This window comes from Peromyscus californicus, unplaced genomic scaffold (assembly GCF_007827085.1).
Source record: "Peromyscus californicus insignis strain IS unplaced genomic scaffold, ASM782708v3 Scaffold_14__1_contigs__length_90479793_seg_2, whole genome shotgun sequence".
In the NCBI taxonomy this organism is placed as follows: Eukaryota; Metazoa; Chordata; class Mammalia; order Rodentia; family Cricetidae; genus Peromyscus; species Peromyscus californicus.
This window is the reverse complement of record NW_026294436.1, coordinates 41,624,312-41,644,930: the sequence shown is the minus strand read 5'-3', so window position 1 is coordinate 41,644,930 and position 20,619 is coordinate 41,624,312. Positions and strand designations below refer to the sequence as shown.

General features: G+C 42.7%; 1 protein-coding gene across 2 annotated transcripts in view; it reads left to right on the top strand.

The window, feature by feature from the left end:
- Nucleotides 1-13,221, top strand: part of Tdrd5 (tudor domain containing 5) — a 45,669-nt gene extending 32,448 nt beyond the window's left edge. For both annotated transcript variants that reach the window (XM_052737273.1, XM_052737272.1), the window contains exons 13-17: nucleotides 1,676-1,834; nucleotides 3,231-3,413; nucleotides 3,806-3,949; nucleotides 7,218-7,428; nucleotides 12,692-13,221. In XM_052737273.1, coding sequence (XP_052593233.1) covers nucleotides 1,676-1,834; nucleotides 3,231-3,413; nucleotides 3,806-3,949; nucleotides 7,218-7,428; nucleotides 12,692-12,972 — 978 coding nt within the window. In that variant the 3' untranslated portion in view covers nucleotides 12,973-13,221. The remainder of the gene's footprint in view (nucleotides 1-1,675; nucleotides 1,835-3,230; nucleotides 3,414-3,805; nucleotides 3,950-7,217; nucleotides 7,429-12,691) is intronic.
- The last annotated feature ends 7,398 nt before the right edge of the window (nucleotides 13,222-20,619 follow it).

Sequence of the window (20,619 nt, the reverse complement as noted above, 5' to 3'; positions counted from 1 at the left end):
TCTATGCAAACGGCCAGCTCTCTCTCCCTGCCCCCCCAGTAATCTCAGCATTATAACATCTTTTCCACTAACATGTATTGTTCCGGCCCAAATAAGAGTAGAAAGAGTTCTTGAACTAGTAGTCTATCCCAGGCACTGTTATCCTTTGTTTAATGGGTACGTCTGTGTATTTTGGAGATGGTAAAGTCTTTTTTTTTAGTAAATATTTACTGATTATTGAAAAGGTTCAAAGGCAAGGCCACTTTGACTACTATGATTTTAACTTGTCCCAAAAAATACATAAGAACTGAGCATGGCAGCACACGCCTATAATGCCAACTCAGGAGCCCAAAGCAAGGAGACCACAGGTTTGAGACCTGCCTAGGCAACATAGCAAGACTTTATCTTAAACACACAAAAAATGTGACTGTCCCCTGATGCATTCAAAGGAAATAGAAAAAAAATTAGCTTTCTAGTTAAAATTAGTTTGGCCTGGGGCTGGAGAAATGGCTCAGTGGTTAAGACTACTTACTTGCTTCTCTTGCAGAGGACCTGGGTTTGGTTCCCAGCTCACAAATGGTGGCTCAGAACTGCCTTTAACTTTAGTTCCAGAGGAGCCAATTCCCTCTTCCGGCTCCTCAGGCAAAAGGCATAGCACAAGTGTGGCACACGTACAGTCAAAACATTCATACACATAAAATAAAAATCATGAAAAATTTTAATGATGCACTTATTTACTTTATGAACATCTTGCCTACAGGTAAGTAATGCACCACAGTGCATGTAGTGGTCATGGATATCAAAGGGCCCATTGAATTCCCTGGAACTGGAGTTATGGATGGGTATGAGCCACCATGGAGATGTTGGAAGTCAAGCTTGGGGTCTCTGCAAGAGCAGCAAGTGCCTCTAACCAGTGATCCATCTTTCCAGTCCCTGAAATGATTTTTAACTAATATGGTTTAAATATTTCTTAATCATTATTACTGCATTGGAAGAATTATATCTTATTGTTCTTGAATAATGAATTTAATTAATTGTTTAACATTTTTAGAATATATATCTCTTGGTATCTTCAAATAATCATAGTTTAGTTCTAGAAATGAAATACCATCTTTTTTGCAAAAGAGAAAATGTAAACTCTGCTGCTTTAGTTTGTGTTTTGATATAGCAAAGCGTCTGTGTGCTACCTACTGCACACCCACCTCAGACTCACTGCACATCTATTGCACACCCACTGCGGACCTGCTGCACATCCACTGCTCACCACATGCACACCCAGCCTCTTGCTATTCCTACTGTTTTTAAGACTCCTAACAGCCCATCTTCACTGCATCTTTTCAGACAGGCTCCTTCCTGTAATGTGTGTGACATAGCTCTAATGGTTGTACTAGGAAAAATGTACTCAAATGGCCTGATTGTGTGTTTCCCATAGTTTTAGTTCTTTAGTCGGGGACCTTTGGATTCTCTGTAACTACAGGTAGACACTTGATAACATGTGCTCAACAATGCTTGTTTCCTGATGCAGTTGAACAGAATGGGAAGACCTAGGGAAATGGGTAAAATTTTTTAAAAAAAATAGAGGAACACTTATGGGCATCTATAAACTATAATGTAAAATTTCCACCAAAATTTATAGAAATACAGATTTTAGAAACAGCATTAATGTAGAAAATGATTTATCTTTTATGTCTACTAGCAAGATATTAATGATGAAAAGTCTTTAAGTCACTTTACATCTGCGTCAAAGGAATTATTAAAGGATTCTCAGTTCAGTTCGTTGGAAACATGTAAGAGCTGTGAAGGAGATCTGCAGTGGTCCATCCTGAAGCCCGGGGAGCCAAAGGAAGACAACGAGGTAGGAGAAGGAGGAGAGATGGTTTTACATTCACTAAGTGATTCATAAATCAGCCGGCCTCTAGGTGCCATTGTTTCCATCTGCAAGAATTACTCCACGACACTGAGGTCGGTGTCAAATGATCTCCTTAGCAGCCACCAAGGCCACAGTACAGAATGTACCCAGTCATGTAGAGGAAAGCTCTGTCTGGGCTGGATGTGTAGGTTACTACCCACGATCTGGTCAAGTATGGTAGTGTTCAAAGTCTTGAGAAGTAATATTAGAAAAAAAATCATGAAATATGTCTACATTTTGGGAGAACACATTTTTATTGTAACCAAGTGTTTATCTGCACATAGCCTAGAGTCCTTCATGACAGACCCATTTTCTGTTTTCTAAAATATTTATTTTCTTTTCTTTGAGCTGTTGTTTTGAAATTTACCTCTAATTATTTTATTAAATAGTATATTTATTTTCTGATTTTCAGTTTTGTGTCTTTGGGTTTCTTGGCATGAAAGATGAGGGTTAAGTCCTTCTTCATCCCTTCACCCCACCAGGCATAAACTTATCCTTCATTCCCCGCCTCACTGTCTTTCTTAGTACAGTATGTCAAACTTCCATTGACCACTCAGTATTTATGGCTGTAAACGCTATTTTCTGCTGAGCCAAATAGTGTGCTAGGACACTTTGCCTATATACTTTTAAATAATATTTTTTGTTCTGGAACTCTGGTGCCAGGGGATCTGCTAGCCTCCCTAACCCTCACAGGCATGCTGTTGACCATGGACTGAAACCCTGAAACCATGGGTCCAAACAGACTTGTCTTCTTTTTGAATTGTTTCTCTTAGAAGTTATCTCTGAGTGATGGAACAGTGATGGATTTGGCTGGCTGATCCAAAACCCTTCATTTCTCCTTGTTTATTCCACATTCAGTTTACATTCCCAGAGTCCCTCCGGAAGATGCTCTGGTCCCCAGCAGATGGAGGAGGAGTGAGTAGGGCAGGATGTCTGGAGATGCAGTTGCTTCTTACCCTGACTTTGACCCCAGGCTCTTGTTTTCATTCCCTCTTTACTCTCACCCAGAAGAACTTAGTTTCTGAAGTTGGACTCTTTAAAAGCTCCTGAACTTTTATGTTATACACATTTGGTTGTGTCTCAGTTTTTCCCATCATACACTCAGAAGTCTGTGGTCAGTTAGGACCCTGTAATCAGTTACGAAGTCTGCTTTCCTGCAACCAGGATGTAGACAGCATCTTCTCCCCTTGCCTCTTTATCATGTACATGTCCTTAAATGTCTTGTGTATTAAACTTCTGTCCTTACTTGGAGCCAGGAAAAAATGGTGCACGTGAGTTTTAAAGTGTGTTTGTGTTGGGAAATATAAATAATAGTATTTCTTTGTCTTCTGATATATTCCAGGATGAGATCCCTACTGGAATGCCATGCCTGGAGTCAGTGACCATAGATGATGATGTTTGGGATGAGAACTGGCTCCCTCTACAGGCTAAAATGGGGAAGGGCGAGGGCCCTGCCTCCCATATGTTAACTTCAAGCCTTGTTGGGAAGAAACAGTATCAGTCCCATGGAGAAATGACACAAAAGGTTAGATTCTTGGGGAAAACAAACAGCAAATCACTGTTGACAAAGGAAATTTAAACTCAGTAGCCCAGGCTTCTAGAGAGTCTCACCTGCTGGAATTCAGAGGGATTTATTTAAAAAAAAAAATGCATGTTTTGTTTTTGAAGTAGATAAGTACTAGGTGCTCAGGAAACAGCTAGTTAAGAGAGTAGTATTAAACCCCACAGTGATGTATTTATTTTCATGAAGCCCGAGTGTTGAAGATTTGCTCCAGACTTGGAGGGAAGAAGTCACCCTGAGAGAGTCCACACATCCTTTCTGTCGTTTAAAACACGCCACTCCTTTGCCGCCACCTTATCTTGCTTTGCGGTCTCGTGCCTCCGTATCCTGATTTGTTGTTGTCTTGTTCTGTGCAGGACTGGTGTTTTTCCGCATCTAAAGATATATGGGATGACTCATGGCAGCCCTTGGGCTTTGCACATGACATGAAGGGAGGAATTCAAACACCTGAAGGGCCCATTGCTCAAGAAAAAAATATTGGCACAACCAGAATTAGAAAGGTAAAATCCAATTAGCATTATGTGACCCGTTACATGATCAATCACTTTCGTTCCTAGAAATTGGGGTTAATGTATGCCTGCTGCATCAGTTTTCAAGACAGTCACCCACAGACACACCCCTGGCCATCTGGTCAAAGCAGATCTTCAGTCGAGGCTTTCTTCAGATGGCGATAGAGCAGTTGTTCTCAACCTTCCTACAGCTGCGACCCTTTAATACAGTTCTCGTGTGGTGTGACCTCCAACCATACAGTTATTTCATTGCTACTTCATAACTGTAATTTTGTTACGGTTATGAATCGTATTGTAAATGTCTGTGTTTTCTGATGGTCTGAGGCGACCCCTGTGAAAGGGTCGTTTGACCCACAGGTTGAGAACCGCTGCTTTAGGCTGTCCGTTGACAAAGCTGACTGGGACAGTTTGAGCTCACATTCACCTTCGCTCCGCGTTCCTCTTTGACACACCAGCCGAAAGCCTGGTCAGTTTCCCCTCCACCTTGGCGAGGCTCAGACTCCACTCTCTGTCTTTTAGCCTACCAGCTGCTGATCTCTGCGGGTTTTCATAGACTCTGTGAATTTGCAGCTTTGGACTTGGCAGATAACTTGAGAGAGTGGTGAGCAGAATGTTCGACTGCTTTCTCATTCTTTTCTCTGGGGTGTGTGTGTCTGTCGAGGCCTGGATGCGTTGTCAACTCAGGATCTGCTCTCTCTCTCATTAACCCTAAGACTGAAACTTCTGTTTGGACCTCAACCCCATTTCTGATTAGAGAATGCCTTAGTTAAAATGCTGTGGTATCTATGGAACCCACTTCACTTTCTGACAATTTACCCAGCTGTGTTTGTTCCCCAGGACTTTCAAATATTATAAAATCGAATTTGTCCAATGTTTCCAATGCAGTAAAATTGAGGAGTGCCATGATTGGGAATCTTGCTAACATTTTTATAGCTTATATCTTCACACCAAGGGATCGGGATTTGTAAACCCAATATGTCTGAATCTGCTGGGGCTTTTAGTAACTATACTCTGGGCCTTTTCAATTAGTGACAGCTCATTTCCCCATCGCTAGTCTGTAAGGAGCTGTGAACTTCATAGTAATTCAGAGCTCTGCCTCTACAGTCACATATCTGGGTTTAGTTCCTGTGGTTTGTTACCACTATGATCCCTTTCACTAGTAGAGATAACCCTGCTGACGTGCTTAAGCACTCACTGTTTACCACCGCGGTTGTAAGCACTTTCTGTTCATCCCTGTTACCGCCATTTTAAACGAGGAAATAAGACTTAGATTGTTGCCAAAGGTTTATACTAAGTGGTTGTCTTAGTCACGGTTCTATGGCTATGAGGAGACGCCATGACCAAGGCAGCTCTTACAAGAGAAAGCGTTTAATTGGGGACTTGAACAGTTTCAGAGGATTGGTGCATTATCAACACGGCAGGGAACATGGCAGCACACAGGTAGTCCTGGTGCTGGAGAAGTAGCCGGGAGGGTTACATCTTCATTTGCAGGCAGAGACACACACCAGGCCTGGCATGGGCTTTGAAACCCCAGCACCCAATCCCAGTGACACACCTCATCCAACAAGGCCACACCTACTCCAGTGAGGCCACACCACCTAATTTGCCCCAATCTGAGGCCTTCTTTATTCGAGCCACCACAGTAGTGAAGGTATTCCACAAGGCTGTGTTTGGCATATAGTAAGCACACATTAGTTTTATAAAATAGTAATAATTATAGTAGCAATGGCAATGTTATTAATAAACCTAATATGGGCTAGGAACCATCTACTAGGGAAAGTCTCAATTTTGTTTTTAAGAAATTGTAACAATTTGAAAATAGGCCTGTGTATTAAAGATAGACAACTCTAAAGTGTTTCTGAAGTAGGAGATAACTCAGACCTGTTTTAGACTCCTATAGAGGCCATTTACAAAACTTTACAAGGAAAATCATGACTGTAATTTCTAACATTGGAGGACATTCACTGAAAATAAATATCAGTAATGTGTTAGGAGAATATATAGTCACTTCAGAAAACCTCTGAAAATATCACCCACTCTTGTGAGAAAATTAGATGCTCAGCATCGACTTAAGGGCTGTTTGCATTAGAAGGAACAATGCTCTGTTGCTGTGAGTTGCATTGTGTTTTTTTCCTTCAAAGTATCATGTGTCAAAGGTATAGTCTCTGGTATGGCAGTATTAAAATGTTGGGGCCTGGTATGATGTAATTAGGTCATTGGGGACACTCCTCTCAAATTGTAGGTGTAATATATACATATTATACATATATACACAGTATATACACATATAATAGATACACATTATACATTACAAATATTATACATACAGTTGGATCAACTTTAATTTCTCTTACTGCTTTAGTAGATTATCGTCTAGTGTGACTAGCAGAGGTCTTATGCTTGTGTCTACTGAAAGAGAAGCTGCCCTAACAGAAGGAGGAACCACAGCATACATGAGGTTGACCCAGGGTGAAGTCAAAAACATGTTCTTTTCTATTCTAAAACTGCCAGGGCCAGTTCAGTCGGGAGCATGGTAGTCCGCCTGCCCAGAACCCTGCATCCGGCTCTGGGGCATGCATGTTGCAGATTCTGGAAAGGCCCAAACTGTTGACAACAAAGATCCAGGCTTGCTTCCTTGTTACCAGGGAGAAGGGCCCACCTTCCTTTCACAGGCTTAGCTGCTAAATTTGGTGCGCGTTATTTTGTCTGATTTCCACTGTAGTTGATCATTATGGGCCTCTTGTTCCTTTCTGAATCACGATCTTTCTCTGGAATTTGTGGTATCACTCTTTTCCTCCCGATAGCGAGCATAATTTCTAGGCTGGCTGTTCGTACAGTTATGTCCTACCTTTTACTCTTGGCCAGGGTTTTCCTGGATCTTAGGTGGCTAATCTGATAAATGTCTTTTGGCATTTTCCCCTGCAATGTGAGTGCCTTTAGTTTGTATTCACATTAGCCATGTTGATGCCTTTCAGTATCATGGAAGATAATGGTCCTGAGTTGTCGTATGCACTTGAACACGGGCACATGGCAGGAAGGAGGGTCTGACTCCACTGTGTGGTAGTACTCAGTACCAGTTTGCTCATAGAAATATCAATAAAGATTTCCTAAATTGAATTTTGATATTTATTAAAAATAGAGAAGAGCTTGCTTTTTCCGAAGTTTTAAATTATGATCTAAATAACAAAACAGAGGGTTTGATTCTTATGGTACTGACTGGCACTTTTCATGCCTTTGCCCCATTTCTCCTATTTTGCAGCAAGCAGATTTACAGTATCCTTTGGATTCTTCCACACTGCCCAAACTGGAAGAGTTCTACATCTCTCTTATCAAGTCACAGCAGTCGGCAGAAGGGAGCCAGTCGGAACCTGTCAGCATTCAGACTCAACCCAAGCACAGTCTGCTGTCTTCGACAGTGCCCAGCTCAGCTCCTTCCAGGGTCAACTCTCCAGAAACCCACTCTGACTCTGGTAGGTCTGCGTACCCTGGGCATGCTCAGTTGACAGGTTTGCCCTGTTGCTAAAACCTCGATTTCTTTGAGAACATACCTTGAAAGATGGCTAGTGCCAGCATTTGCTCCAAGTTCTCATCTTAGTTTTGAGCTCAGTTCTCTTTAACTTCGACACTTTCTTCCTTGCTTGTAGTTTTTGGAGGGACTTTACAGTTTTATAAAGTTTCGAGTACATGGCTCTTTGAGTTTTGACAAATGTGTTCAGTCATGATATTTCCGTTAGCCTAAAATGTTTCCTCGTGCCCTTTGCAGTCAGTCCCTACCTCAGCTGGCTGGCCTCTGGCATGCCACTGTGCCATTTCTAGAGTTACATAGTATATAGTTTTCATATCTGACTTCTTTCCTTTATCATCATATTGTAGAGTTTCGTTTCTGTTGGCTATTCAATTGGAAGTGATTTTTCTAGGGCTTATGTTCACTGTATGCATAGCTTTTTAAACTACCAAAATGTGTTCCAAAGAGGATGTAGTATTCACATGCCTCCCAGTGAGGTATGAAATTTGCGATTGCTTCACATCCTAACCTCCAGATAGTATTTAAAAAAAAATTTTTTTTTGTTTTTTTTTTTTTGAGACAGGGTTTCTCTGTGTAGCTTTGGAGCCTGTCCTAGAATTCACTTTGTAGACCAGGCTGGCCTTGAACTCTCAGAGATCCACCTGGCTCTGCCTCCTGAGTGCTGGGATTAAAGGCATGTGCCACCACCACCCAGCTTTTAAAAAATTCCTTTACCTTTGCCAATACAGTGGAATGTGAGGGGCTATTGCAACCAATTCGGTCATTCTGTTCCCCACGTTAGCCGGCTTTCCTGTGCTTAGATGCCATTATATCTTTAAGTTGACACATCTCTACTAATAAAATCTTAGAATAGTATGCATTTTCCTATCCCAGCCTGATGTTATTGTTATATATTTTACTTTTTATATTATGTACCCATAATCAGTTCTTAGTTTTCTTTTTATAGTCAGTTTTAAAAAGAAATTTAAAAAAGAAAGCATTTTATTTTATTTACTTACATATTTATCTTTTCCAGTACCCTTTATTTTAAAGTTTAAATGAGGATTCAACAAATGTTTGCTGTAAGGAGTCAAGAAAATAGGGCTGGAGAATGACTGAATTGTGGTTTGTATGGCATTCACAAGACCCTTGAGTTTGGTCCCTGGCACCCCCAAATATACATATTTCATTTTTGCGGGTATGGAATCTGTGCTACAGTGCAAAAACAGTTGTAGATAAGAGTTAATGAAACTATAAAACCACAGAGCTGGAAGGTTTAAAAACTGAGGCTAGTGTCCTGAGTCCTTCTCAGATCGGATCGCACACGCACTAGTCACCCGCTCTGTAGCTCACTGATAGCTCCATTCCCAGCTCTGCTCTCTGTGGTAGTGTCTGTCCTGTGTCCCAAGTGTCCCAACGTGGACTTAGATCCCAGATACTCTGTTCTTCATCTCCACATTTTTGTTTGGAGTCTTTATTTCCCAGTTATTTTCCATCATGCTTACGTTTTTCTTTCCTCTTAACTATTGAGCGTCCCAGCATCTGTTTTAATGCATTTATCTCGTGATTCTTTTTTTTTGGTTTTTCGAGACAGGGTTTCTCTATGTAGCTTTGCGCCTTTCCTGGATCTCACTCTGTAAACCAGGCTGGCCTTGAACTCACAAATATCTGCCTGCCTCTGCCTCCCGAGTGCTGGGATTAAAGGCGTGCGCCAACCACCGCCCGGCTAGTGATTCTTTCTGAAATGTATCGTCTGTGTCCTGTTTGGATCTGTTTGTTATTTTCTCCTGATTCCAAATCAGACTCTGCTTCTTTGGATGCCAGACATAGAATTTTATATTGTCTGGATTCCTTCCAGAATTCTGTCTGTTTTAGGGAAGGGGCGTGTGGCAGTTACATTTCTCAGCATTGGTTCCCACACACACACACACACCCATGCACACACACACACCCCCCTCTAGTGTGTTCCCTCAGGAGTCCCTCCCACAGCACTGTTCTCTGCAGGAACTGTTGTCCGTGTGTTTGCCCAGTTTCCTGATGGTTCAGGGCAGGAGAGTGAACGCTTGATTCTGCTCAACACTGCAGCTCTCTGTGTGACCGACCACATGTCCCCCCTTTCATGTATTTGTCTCCTCCTCTCTAGTGGGCACTACTACTTAATCATTTTATGGTCAGAATATCACTTCTTAGAACACACTGTCAAATCTTCTGTGACAAAAACTTATCACAGGTACCAGGGATAATAGATCATGTGTTACGTGCTTAACATGCAAAGATAAAAGGGATTGGATTGTACTTACTTTCCTGTGAAGTTAGTGAAATGTATGTTTGGAGATAGTTGTGCTAGTCTGTCAAGTGTCTGCAGACAGTATAACAGGAGTTGGTGCAGCACGGCAAACTGAGTGTCCTGCTGAATGGATTTAAGTTCACCTGAACTTTTTTAAGCAGGGTTTTTGTTTTTTAAGACAGAGTCTTCCTTGCTCTGTGGCCCATGCTGGACTGAACCTTGCACCTAGTTCAGGCTGGTCTGGGATTTCCTAACCTCCTGATTCTCCCTAGTGCTGAGATTACAGGCATGTGCCCAGCATGCTCCACTAAAGCAGGACTTTGTGGAATAAAGCCAAGTTATTCCACATGCCCCCAAACATGACAGCCCTCCTCTCACAGTGGGATGCCACCTGGGGTAGTATTGGTCTAGAAATCAGCTTCTTAAAACTGTGAGGGGTAAAGTGTACAGTAGTAAAAGGCTGTGAACTTGCAACAATCAAAATGCAATTCAGACATCTTTAAGTTTTACTTAACGTAACCGGGCGGTGGTGGTGCACGTCTTTAATCCCAGCACTCGGGAGGCAGAGCCAGGCAGATCTCTGTGAGTTCGAGGCCAGCCTGGTCTATAGAGCAAGATCCAGGACAGGCACCAAAACTATACAGAGAAACCCTGTCTTGAAAAAGACCAAAAATGCCGGGCGGTGGTGGTGCACGCCTTTAATCCCAGCACTCAGGAGGCAGAGCCAGGCGGATCTCTGTGAGTTCGAGGCCAGCCTGGTCTCCAAAGCGAGTTCCAGGAAAGGCGCAAAGCTACACAGAGAAACCCTGTCTTGAAAAAAACCAAAAAAAAAAAAAAAAAAAAAAAAGACCAAAAAAAAAATCAACTTAATATGTATGGGTGTACTGTCTGCATGTATATAAGCACACCTTAAGAGAGGATTGGATCTCATGGGACTACGGTTGGTGAGCCACCATGTGAGTGCTAAGAATTGAACCCAGGACCCCTGGAAGAGCAGCCAGTGCCCTTAGCCGTTGAGCCATTGCTCCAGCTCCTCGATTCAGACTCTTAGTGAATCCGGGGTGCTTGCGGTACACTCGCGCATGCTGCCTCACACCATTTCCCTGCAGCCTTTGTTCCCGTGCACGTAAGATGACAGCTCTTCAGTGTGCATGCCAACACACCATGCAGTAGGACCTGGCCAGCAAATGCTCTCTGAGACACCTGGGCGCAGAATTGAGAGAAGGTTGTTAGACATTGCAGTGTTTTTATTGTACACAGGTTTCTTTCTGCTCATAGAAACTTAATGGTTTACAAGAAAAGGTGAGGGCTTGGAGCTGGGTATAGCTCAGTTAATAGAGTGCTTGCCTAGTGTTCACAAAGCCCTGGGTTCAAGCTCAGGCACTCCATAAAACTGCACAAACCCACAATCTCAGCGTGTGGGAGACAAGGTCAGGAGGATCAGGAGTTCTAGAGTGATTTCCAGAGGCTAGAATGTACTATGTGATACCCTGTATTCAAACAAAACCAAATACAACCTAATGGCTTAATTATAGAAAACAAAGGCTTTTATTTACTGTTTTCCCAATGTTGTTCCTAAGTATCAAATTAGTGTGTCTTTGGATTGGATCGTATTAGAATGTTTGAGTTACTGATGAGTTTCATTTTTAAAAAATTGAATGAGCCGGGCGGTGGTGGCGCACGCCTTTAATCCCAGCACTCAGGAGGCAGAGCCAGGCGGATCTCTGTGAGTTCGAGGCCAGCCTGGGCTACCAAGTGAGTTCCAGGAAAGGCGCAAAGCTACACAGAGAAACCCTGTCTCGAAAAACCAAAAAAAAAAAAAAAAAAAAAATTGAATGAATTTTGCCTTTAGGATTAAGGTAAGGGCCGAATTTCCAACAATTTCTGAAATGGACTAAAACATTGTCATTTTTGTAAGACATTTCAGTAAACAATGAAGATGTTCTGTATCCTCGTAGTATCAAATGCTCAGCCAAGATTCAGTCCTTTGTGTAAAAAATAAGTACATCCATCAGATCAGCATGCACGTTTGATTTTGTCTTTAATAATCAGTAAAATTACATGTATACCAAAGATGTTTTAAGAATAAATTTATGCCGGGAGGTGGTGGCGCACGCCTTTAATCCCAGCACTTGGGAGGCAGAGGCAGGTGGATCTCTGTGAGTTAAGTCTAGTCTGATTTACAGAGTGAGTTCCAGAATAGGTTCCAAAGCTACACAGAGAAACCCTGTCTCGAAAAACAAAAACAAAAACAAAACAAAACAAAAGAATAAATTTATTATCAGTAAACATTTGATTTATATGTCTATTTTATGTAACAGGGCCCTATAAAACTCTCAGGCAAAAAGTGGTCTCCAGTGGAAAAGAGCCAGCACTGGTCTAGCATGTCCATTTAAGAGTGTGTAGCATCCCTATCCTTGGTTATTAGAAACTCTGGCTGGAGCGTTAGAGCACCAGCATTTCCATTTTGCTCCTGTGGCTATTTCTAATTACAGAAATCAACACAGAAGGTACTTGTTAGTAGGTGGCCTTTTACACCTCTGTTCCAACTCTCTCATGGACTTGGAATCAGAACCATTGGCAGTAGAGAGGGCCTGTGGAGTACCATTTGTTTTGTACTGGGAAAAAAAAAAAAAAAGGGAGCTCTGGGCTTCTCGCTGGGATTTGAGCTTCATCCGATTCATTTTCCGACATTCCTAAAAGGAAGTCTTCCTTTCCTCACTCACGTCTCTCCCTTTCTTGGCCCTTAGCCTGAGAAGTGTCTATTTTATGCTAATGCAGGATTCACTTCCTGCCTAACCTTGGCTGTTTTCTGAGTAGTGTCCCTCTGACCAATCAGAAAAGCCTATATGTAATGCATGCTGGTAAAGAAGGGGACTGGAGGGGCAGGCAGGGAGTTGGAGAACTTCTTGAAAGGACTCTTGTTTTTCCTCTTTTTCAGTGGAAAGCTCTCCAGGGAGCCTAAAGAGTGAAGATTTTTCTAGTAGCCATGCCGACACAGTGGTCAAGGACGAGAGTCAAGGAGCCATAGACCAGCTCTCTTTGATTTTGTCCCCCCAGCACCAGATTGCTCAGAAGCTCTACATCCCTCGAAGTACAGCCACGGCTGTCTTGGGAGCTGCTGCGCGGTTAGCCACGTCCAGGAGCCTCCTGCACTGGTACCCCAGTGTGAAAGGTTGGAAGCCTGAGGGACAGGAGATGGAGAAAAATGAAGTGAAGTAGCGTTTGGGTAGCGATCACGGGGTCTTTCTCTATGACCATATGCTAGCTTTGTTTTGGTAACTGACCACTTTGATGTGTAAGTATTGATATTCTGTGTTAATTTTAATTTTTGTTCATGATTTTACTTCATTTCAAATGGTTTGGTTCACCTTTGTTTTAATGAAGTAATTTAAAGGAGTTTGTGTATATGTTTCTGTGAGTGTTTTTCTTGTACATATCATGACTGATAAATGAAAATTGGAAAACTAATGTTTTGTGATCTGTATTTAGCCAGACAACAGTACTTTCACATCTCTATCACACAGTAGCCTGTGCAGGCAAGGATTCTCCTGCCATAAGCCTGACAGCAGCATCCTGACTCTAAATCCAGAACCACATGGCCAAGTTCTTCTGCTTGTTAGCAGCCTCCTAGAATACATTTGCATAAACTTTCAATGGTTGTTTTAGCCTAGGAAGTTCCTAGGGCCAGGGGCTCACTTCCCAGGTTGCAGGATTAGCTGGGTGGCGCTTGCCCAAGAGAGCAGTACTCCCTTATTCCCTATAGCATCAGACTTTTCTTGAAACGTTTATCTCCTTGAACACTGGAACTTCTGCATACATTTCCCACTACTTTTTCTCCTTAAACTGTACATTTTATGTTTCTCTGACCCACTTGCTCCTTTTCGCCATAGCTCTGCATAAGGGTGATCACTAAGAAAACCACGGCACACGATCAATACTTAAAATGCTGCCTTAAAATCTCTGCCAACGACATTAATCCAAACTCTTCAGTTTAGGCTCAGGCAGATTCTTAGGACAGAGTAAAAAGCAGCTGCATTCCTTCCCAAAATGTTACAAGAATGCTTTTTAGACCAGCCACATTACCATATTCTTTCCTTCTGAAACCTCTTGGACTGGGCTTGCCTAGTCCACATCGGCTCAGCACTACTGTCTTCCATGTTCCTGCTAGGATGGCCCATTAAACCCCACTCAGAGTGGTCAACTGCTTTTCTAGTCCAAAGTCTTCCATATTCCATCAGCAAATAGCTTGGTCAGGCCTCTCACAGCAATACCCTAGTCACTGGTACCAGCTTCTGTCTTTGTTGCTGGTTTATTGCTGTGAAGAGATACCATGACAAGGCAACTCCCACAGAAGAAACATTGAATTGAGGGCTTGCTTATAGTTTGAGATGGTTAGCCAATCATCATGATGGCAGGAAGCAGAGGGAGACAGACAGACAGACAGACACACTGGACCTGGTGTGGGCTCTTGAAATGTCAAAGCCCATGCCCAGCAACACACTTTCTCCAAAAAGACCACCCCTCTGAATCCTTCTCAAACAGTTCTACTCCCTGGCGATTTAAGTATTCAAATATATGAGCTTATGAGGCCATTCTCATTCAGACCACTACACTGAGTTTCTTCCTTACAAACTGCAAGTTTGAATAATATTCTGAAGACAGGGTGAATCTTATGACATAGAAGTACTCTATCATAAGAGGAAGGTTGAATGGAAGTCCACATTTAGTCAGTGAAACTGTCCACCTCTATAATAGCAACCAGCTGCCTGGAAGAGCTCTACCAAAGCTAAACTGCCAGACTTTATAAGTTTGACAACTGGTTTATAAGCTGAAACCAACTATGGCTCCACCTTGCAAGTTAGAATTAGCTGTGCTAAAGATTTGAAGTTCCTCATTATTGTGGCAATTAATGAGGCAATTCCACATAGTTTATCTGGTAATTAAAAGAGATTTATTTCAGGGTAACTTACAACCAACAAAGGGTCGGTTACAGGATCTGACTGAGGTGCAGTCCAGCACAGTTCTCTGGAGAACTCTGACTTGGTCTGCAACCCAGCATCCAGGATCACGAGGAGCCAGCATGTACGTATCTCGGGTCTTAAAGGGTCTCGTCTCGACCAGGCCCCAGGGGCAGGTCACAGGCAGGTGTGGCCATTACCTGCTGCCTCACTAGGGGTGGTGCTTCAAGGTCAAAGCTGGAACAGCTGCCCACTACACCTCATCCTTTTGGAAATGGCCAGCTGGACGCCTAGCACCAGCTCAGACTGGTGATATCAGCACGCTTTGAAAGAAACCCACAGAGAAATGAGTCATTCCATGAGTTAGAGGGAAGAACGGACCTTTAGCAGGCTGTGCCTTTGGACTACTCGGCTGTGACAAGAATGCCCATATGTCAGTCTTTTCATCTACCTTGTTCCCAGACATGGGCTTTAGGTAGTTAAACAGAGAAGCGAACTTGGCAGGTCATTTGAAAAAGAACAACTGGGTTTCTGTATATGGCCAGGGACAACAATAAGAAAATATAAAGAAGCCTGACACTTGTGAAGTGGGCCACCCATAGCAAGACCCTGTCTCTGTGAACAGGTGGGTAGAGGGGAGAAAGGGAGGAGACTGAAGAAGTGTACAAGAGATGGAGATGTTCCACGATTTACATTCAATTTTATTTTAATGTCAACAGATGGGTTGGCATGTATATGGTGAACATTTGTGATATTAAAGGGCTTTTATTAGCAGAATTGGAAGTCCTGATGAGAAGCTGACTAGGAGTAGAAGCTGAGGTGTATAAAAAGGAAACCAGTAAGAACATACAGGAAGTTCCTAGTTCTTGACCCCTCAGAGACGCAAGTGAAGTGGCTTCTACTAATAGCCAAGGCTACCTTCTCCCATGTGAAGACAATCCATGGGGTCTTAAGAGATGGACTATGTCAGTCTCAGCTCCAGTCACTGTTTCTCGAGGATGTAAACAGGTTGTTTTATTGTTACAGAATAGGGAGGTTAAGTTGAGAGTAGGTGGGTGGGACATTTGAGTGTGATTAAAAGGCAAGATCACTTTATATTTCCTACTTTAGACAGTGGGGCATCTGATCAGGAACTATGCTTTGCAGAAATCTCTGTAGCAACTGATGTGGGTTTTCCTTACCGAACGCTTTAGGCTCAGAGGGTCTTCAGCAAGTTCCGTGATCACTCTCTGTTACTTGTAACTGTACATTGGTTATAGATGCGTGGGGCTCAGCAAGATCACTTCAGACACTCTCTGACAGAAGTGGTTCGGCTGGATCTCCTCTCATGGGCACCTGCATTCCTCCACATCCTGCCAGTGTCTGGCATCACTAAAAGACACTTCACTGAAATCTGTCTTAGTACCTCTCTCTACTGAACCAGAAAGAATCCTTATTTAAAACGTAACAGTGTAAAACCCTGGAGCTTGAGAGGTGACTGATGCAGCTCTTTCTAGCCATCTCCTCTCCAGACTCTTGACTGGGCTCCTGCCCTACTCTTGGGGTGCTGGCCCCTTCTCTTCGGCTCCTGCCCTTACTCTGCTGCTCTTTCCCTCACTGCCGATGAGCCTGTTGTCTCGGCAACCCTATTCCCAGCCCTGTGTCGGAGGCTCCCCGCCAGGCTTGGATCTGAGACCATTGCCCTGGTCCGCCATTGCTTGGGATGCTAGGGTCAGCAGCAGCAGCTACACGAGGCTCACAAACTCACCTGTTTGCTCTCTCGATCCCATCCCAGAGGAGCAGCTCCAGGAGAGTGACACCTATTCCTGTGACCTTTGGGGGGCTCTCACTCCTTTTCAAAAGTGACCAGGCCCCTCTCCAGTCCATCTGTTAATATATCCAAACCATTGTCCACATGACACCCAGACTCACTTGAATAACATACTCTTGATACACAGATACTAGCCCCTGACTCAGAGGTCACCAGCTGACAGCCTGGCATGGGATGAAGAGAAGGATGGTTTGACCCAGTTGCAGCAGGAAGTAGTCAAGAGTTGAAGTCAGTACCCATAAATCCTTTGGGCCTTCTTCTAACCCCTATTCCATAAAGTTAGTTGTTTTTATTTTTAAAGAGAATTTTATTATTTACTCACATGTAGGATCGGAAGATGGTACTCTTTAGAAGGTGGAGTGTGAAAAAATTCGGAGGAAAAAAAAAAGTCCCCAAATCCCACAACTAAGCTGAGCTTATTAGTATCAACCCAGTATCCCATGAGCATTAACCAACACTAACTGAACGTTCATTCAACACGTTAGGTTTGGGAGAAGGAAAGTGACTGAGGCAAGAGGAAGTGTCAGAAGTCGCTCCGGACCAGGTAGGTGGCATTGAGAAGAGGCCAGTAAGTGTATGCAGGTGGGAGTGGTGAGGGACCCTCTCGAAGGCCACCGTGGCCCACGGTTAGGCTGAACAAGGAGGCCTGGGGGCCTGTGCTCAGTTGCAAAAGTACCTCCCCCAAAAAAGCCAAATAAACAACACAGAAAAAAATTACTGGGGAAAAAAAAAAACCGAAACAGAAATGCTGGAAATAGAGTACAAATTTTACTGATAAGACTAGATCGAACAATTGAAAGACCAAGACTGGAGACAAGATTGAAGATACACTACATTCAGATAGTGGTGAAGGAAAAAGGAAGCATGGTCAGACTGACAAATTCTGTGAAAGGGCAGCTGATGGAAGGACAAACAGAATGTGGGATATATATATATATATATATATATATATATTCCCTGAGATAATCATATGGTCAAAAGAATGAAGTACTTATTGAAATGTTCTATACCACACAGCAATCTTGAAAACATTATACCAAGTTAAAGAATCCAGGCACACAGGCTGCACCACATGTTTCCAGTTATCCCAGAATAGGAGACTCGGCAGGAATAAGTAGATCAGTGGTTGCTGCAGGCAGAAGGGAGGAGAGAGACAGACAGCGGGTTTCTTTGGAGGATGATGGAAAACTAGGTTGCTCTGATAGCTGCAAACTCTAAACATTCTATTTTTTAAATTCAGCCAACCATATACTTGAGAAGGATGAATTTCCGGCTGTGAGTTTTAGCTCAGTAAAGCTGGTACAAATACAGAATTCATGTAAACCCCTTGTATGTGGACTGAAGTAAAAGGATGGAGAAACAGCATGCCAAACCAATGGGCCAAAACAAGAAGAAATAAAGATCACTGCCTATCAATAGGGGAAATGATCCCCCACAAAGGCATAATGCTTGTAAGTACATTTCATAAAACAAACACTGTTGGACTTAAAGCACAGTCAGATCAAGAGAGAATTATGGTAGGTGACTTAAGTGTCCCCATCCTCATCAATAGCTAGATCACCTCTTCCATAACCTTCACTCAAGCAGATGAATTTAATCCAGGATCTGGGTGATAGGGAGGTCAGCAGCAGAGATGAAAATGCCTGTGAAATGGATGAGAAAATAGCAATAGTCAAGAGCATGGAAGAAAGTTCAGTGAGGAAATTAAGACTGGCAGTGGGAGGGGGTATAGAAATATTGGAAATGAAAAAACTCAGTGAATCAAATTAAAAATATAGTGTAAAGCATCACCAATAGTCTCAACCAAACAGAAGATGGAGTATAAGAATTGTTGTTGGGGGTTTTTGCTCTTTTGGGGTGCCCACCACCTAGCTCCCAAATAAATCACACATGGAGGCTTATTCTTAATTATAAATGCTCGGCCTTAGCTTGGATTATTATTTTTTTTTCCTTAACTTAAATTATCCCCTCTACCTTTTGTCTCTGGGCTTTTCCTGTTCTCTTACTTCTGTAAATCTTACTCTTACTCTGTGGCTGGCTGTGTAGCTGGGTAGCTGGCCCCTGGAGTCCTCCTCCTTCTCTGGCTTCTTCCTTTTTCTTTTCTCCAAGATTTCTCCTCCTATATATTCTCTCTGCCTGCCAGCCCCGCCTATCCTTTCTCCTGCCTTGCTATTGGTCATTCAGTTCTTTATTAGACCATCAGGTGTTTTAGACAGGCAAAGTAACACAGCTTCACGGAGTTAAATGCAACATAGCTGGGTAGCATTGGCTCATGCCTTTAATCCCAGCACTTGGGAGGCAGAGCCAGGCAGATCTCTGTGAGTTCAAGGCCAGCCTGGTCTACAGAGCGAACTCCAGGATGGGCACCAAAACTACACAGAAAAACCCTGTCTCAAAAAACCAAAAATAAATAAATAAATAATAAAAAATTTAAAAAATATAAATGCACCATAAACAAAAGTAATACACCTTAAAATAATATTCTATAACACAGAATTGTTTTTAAAAAGAAAGAATAGCAGGGATGGATAAGGCCAAGGAAATACATTCAAACATCAATTTAAAAAATGAGAATGACAAAGCACCCTAGGCCCTGGGATGTAATGAAGAATCAAACCTAAATTTTGTGGGACAGTGGAAGGGCCTGAGGTAAAAATTAAAATGTAGGAATCTACTCAGAGAAATGATAGCAAGTTACCAAATAGAAAGAAGTGGACATGCAGATGTCAGAGGTGTTTAGAACAGCAGATAGACATGAACAGAGAGCACCTCTCCATGGCTCAAGGGGGAAAAAACTATTAAAAGCTATAAAGGAAAAACACCAACTCACCTACAAATGCAGACACATCGGAATTGCAGCAGATCTCATCAGCAACCCCAAAACTTTGGAAACCATGGAATAACACATTTCAAGTCCTCAAAGAAAATAACTACAATAACTATCAATCGAGCTTGTGAGATCCAGCAAGGCTTTTAAAATTGATAGAGAGGGACTGGAAAGATGGGTCGGTGTTTAAAAGCACTTTCTGCTCTTGCCCCACATGGCAGTTCCCAACTGCCTATCAACTCAGTTCCAGAGACCCAGCACTCTCTTCCAGCCCCCATGGACATCCTGAGCAAAAGTAGTACACACACATACTTGTGGGTACACGTCTACATGATATAAATAAATCTTTTAAAAGATACATTTTTAATGTATCTGTACATGGGTGGGTATATGCATGTGAGTAAAGGTGCCCAAGGAAGCAGACCTCCTGGATTTAGAATTGTAGGTGGTTGTGAGTCACCTGATATGGGTGCTGGGAAATGAACTCGGGTCCTCTGGAAGAAGAGTATGAGCTTGTGACCACTGAGCCATCTCTCCAGCCAATTAATAATCTTTTAAAAATGATAAGTACACTTCAAAACAAGAAAAAGCTAAGGGAATTCATGATCTGTACTGCATCTGCACTGCATCATCTGCACCACATCATCTGTACTGCATCTGCACTGCGTCATCTGCACTGCATCATCTGTACTGTATCATCTGCACTGCGTCATCTGTAGTGCGTCATCTGTACTGCATCATCTGTACTGTATCATCTGCACTGCATCATCTGCACTGCATCATCTGTATTGTATCATCTGCACTGCATCATCTGTACTGTATCATCTGCACTGCGTCATCTGCTCTGCGTCATCTGTACTGCATCATCTGTACTGCATCATCTGTACTGCATCATCTGTACTGCATCATCTGTACTGTGTCATCTGCACTGCGTCATCTGTACTGCATCATCTGTACTGCATCATCTGCACTGCATCAACTGTACTGTATCATCTGCACTTCATCATCTGTACTGTATCATCTGCAGTGCGTCATCTGCTCTGTGTCATCTGTACTGCATCATCTGTACTGCGTCATCTGCAGTGCGTCATCTGTACTGCATCTGCACTGCATCATCTGTACTGTATCATCTGTACTGTGTCATCTGCACTGCGTCATCTGTACTGCGTCATCTGTACTGCGTCATCTATACTGTATCATCTGTACTGCATCATCTGTACTGCATCATCTGCACTGCATCATCTGCACTGCGTCATCTGTAGTGCGTCATC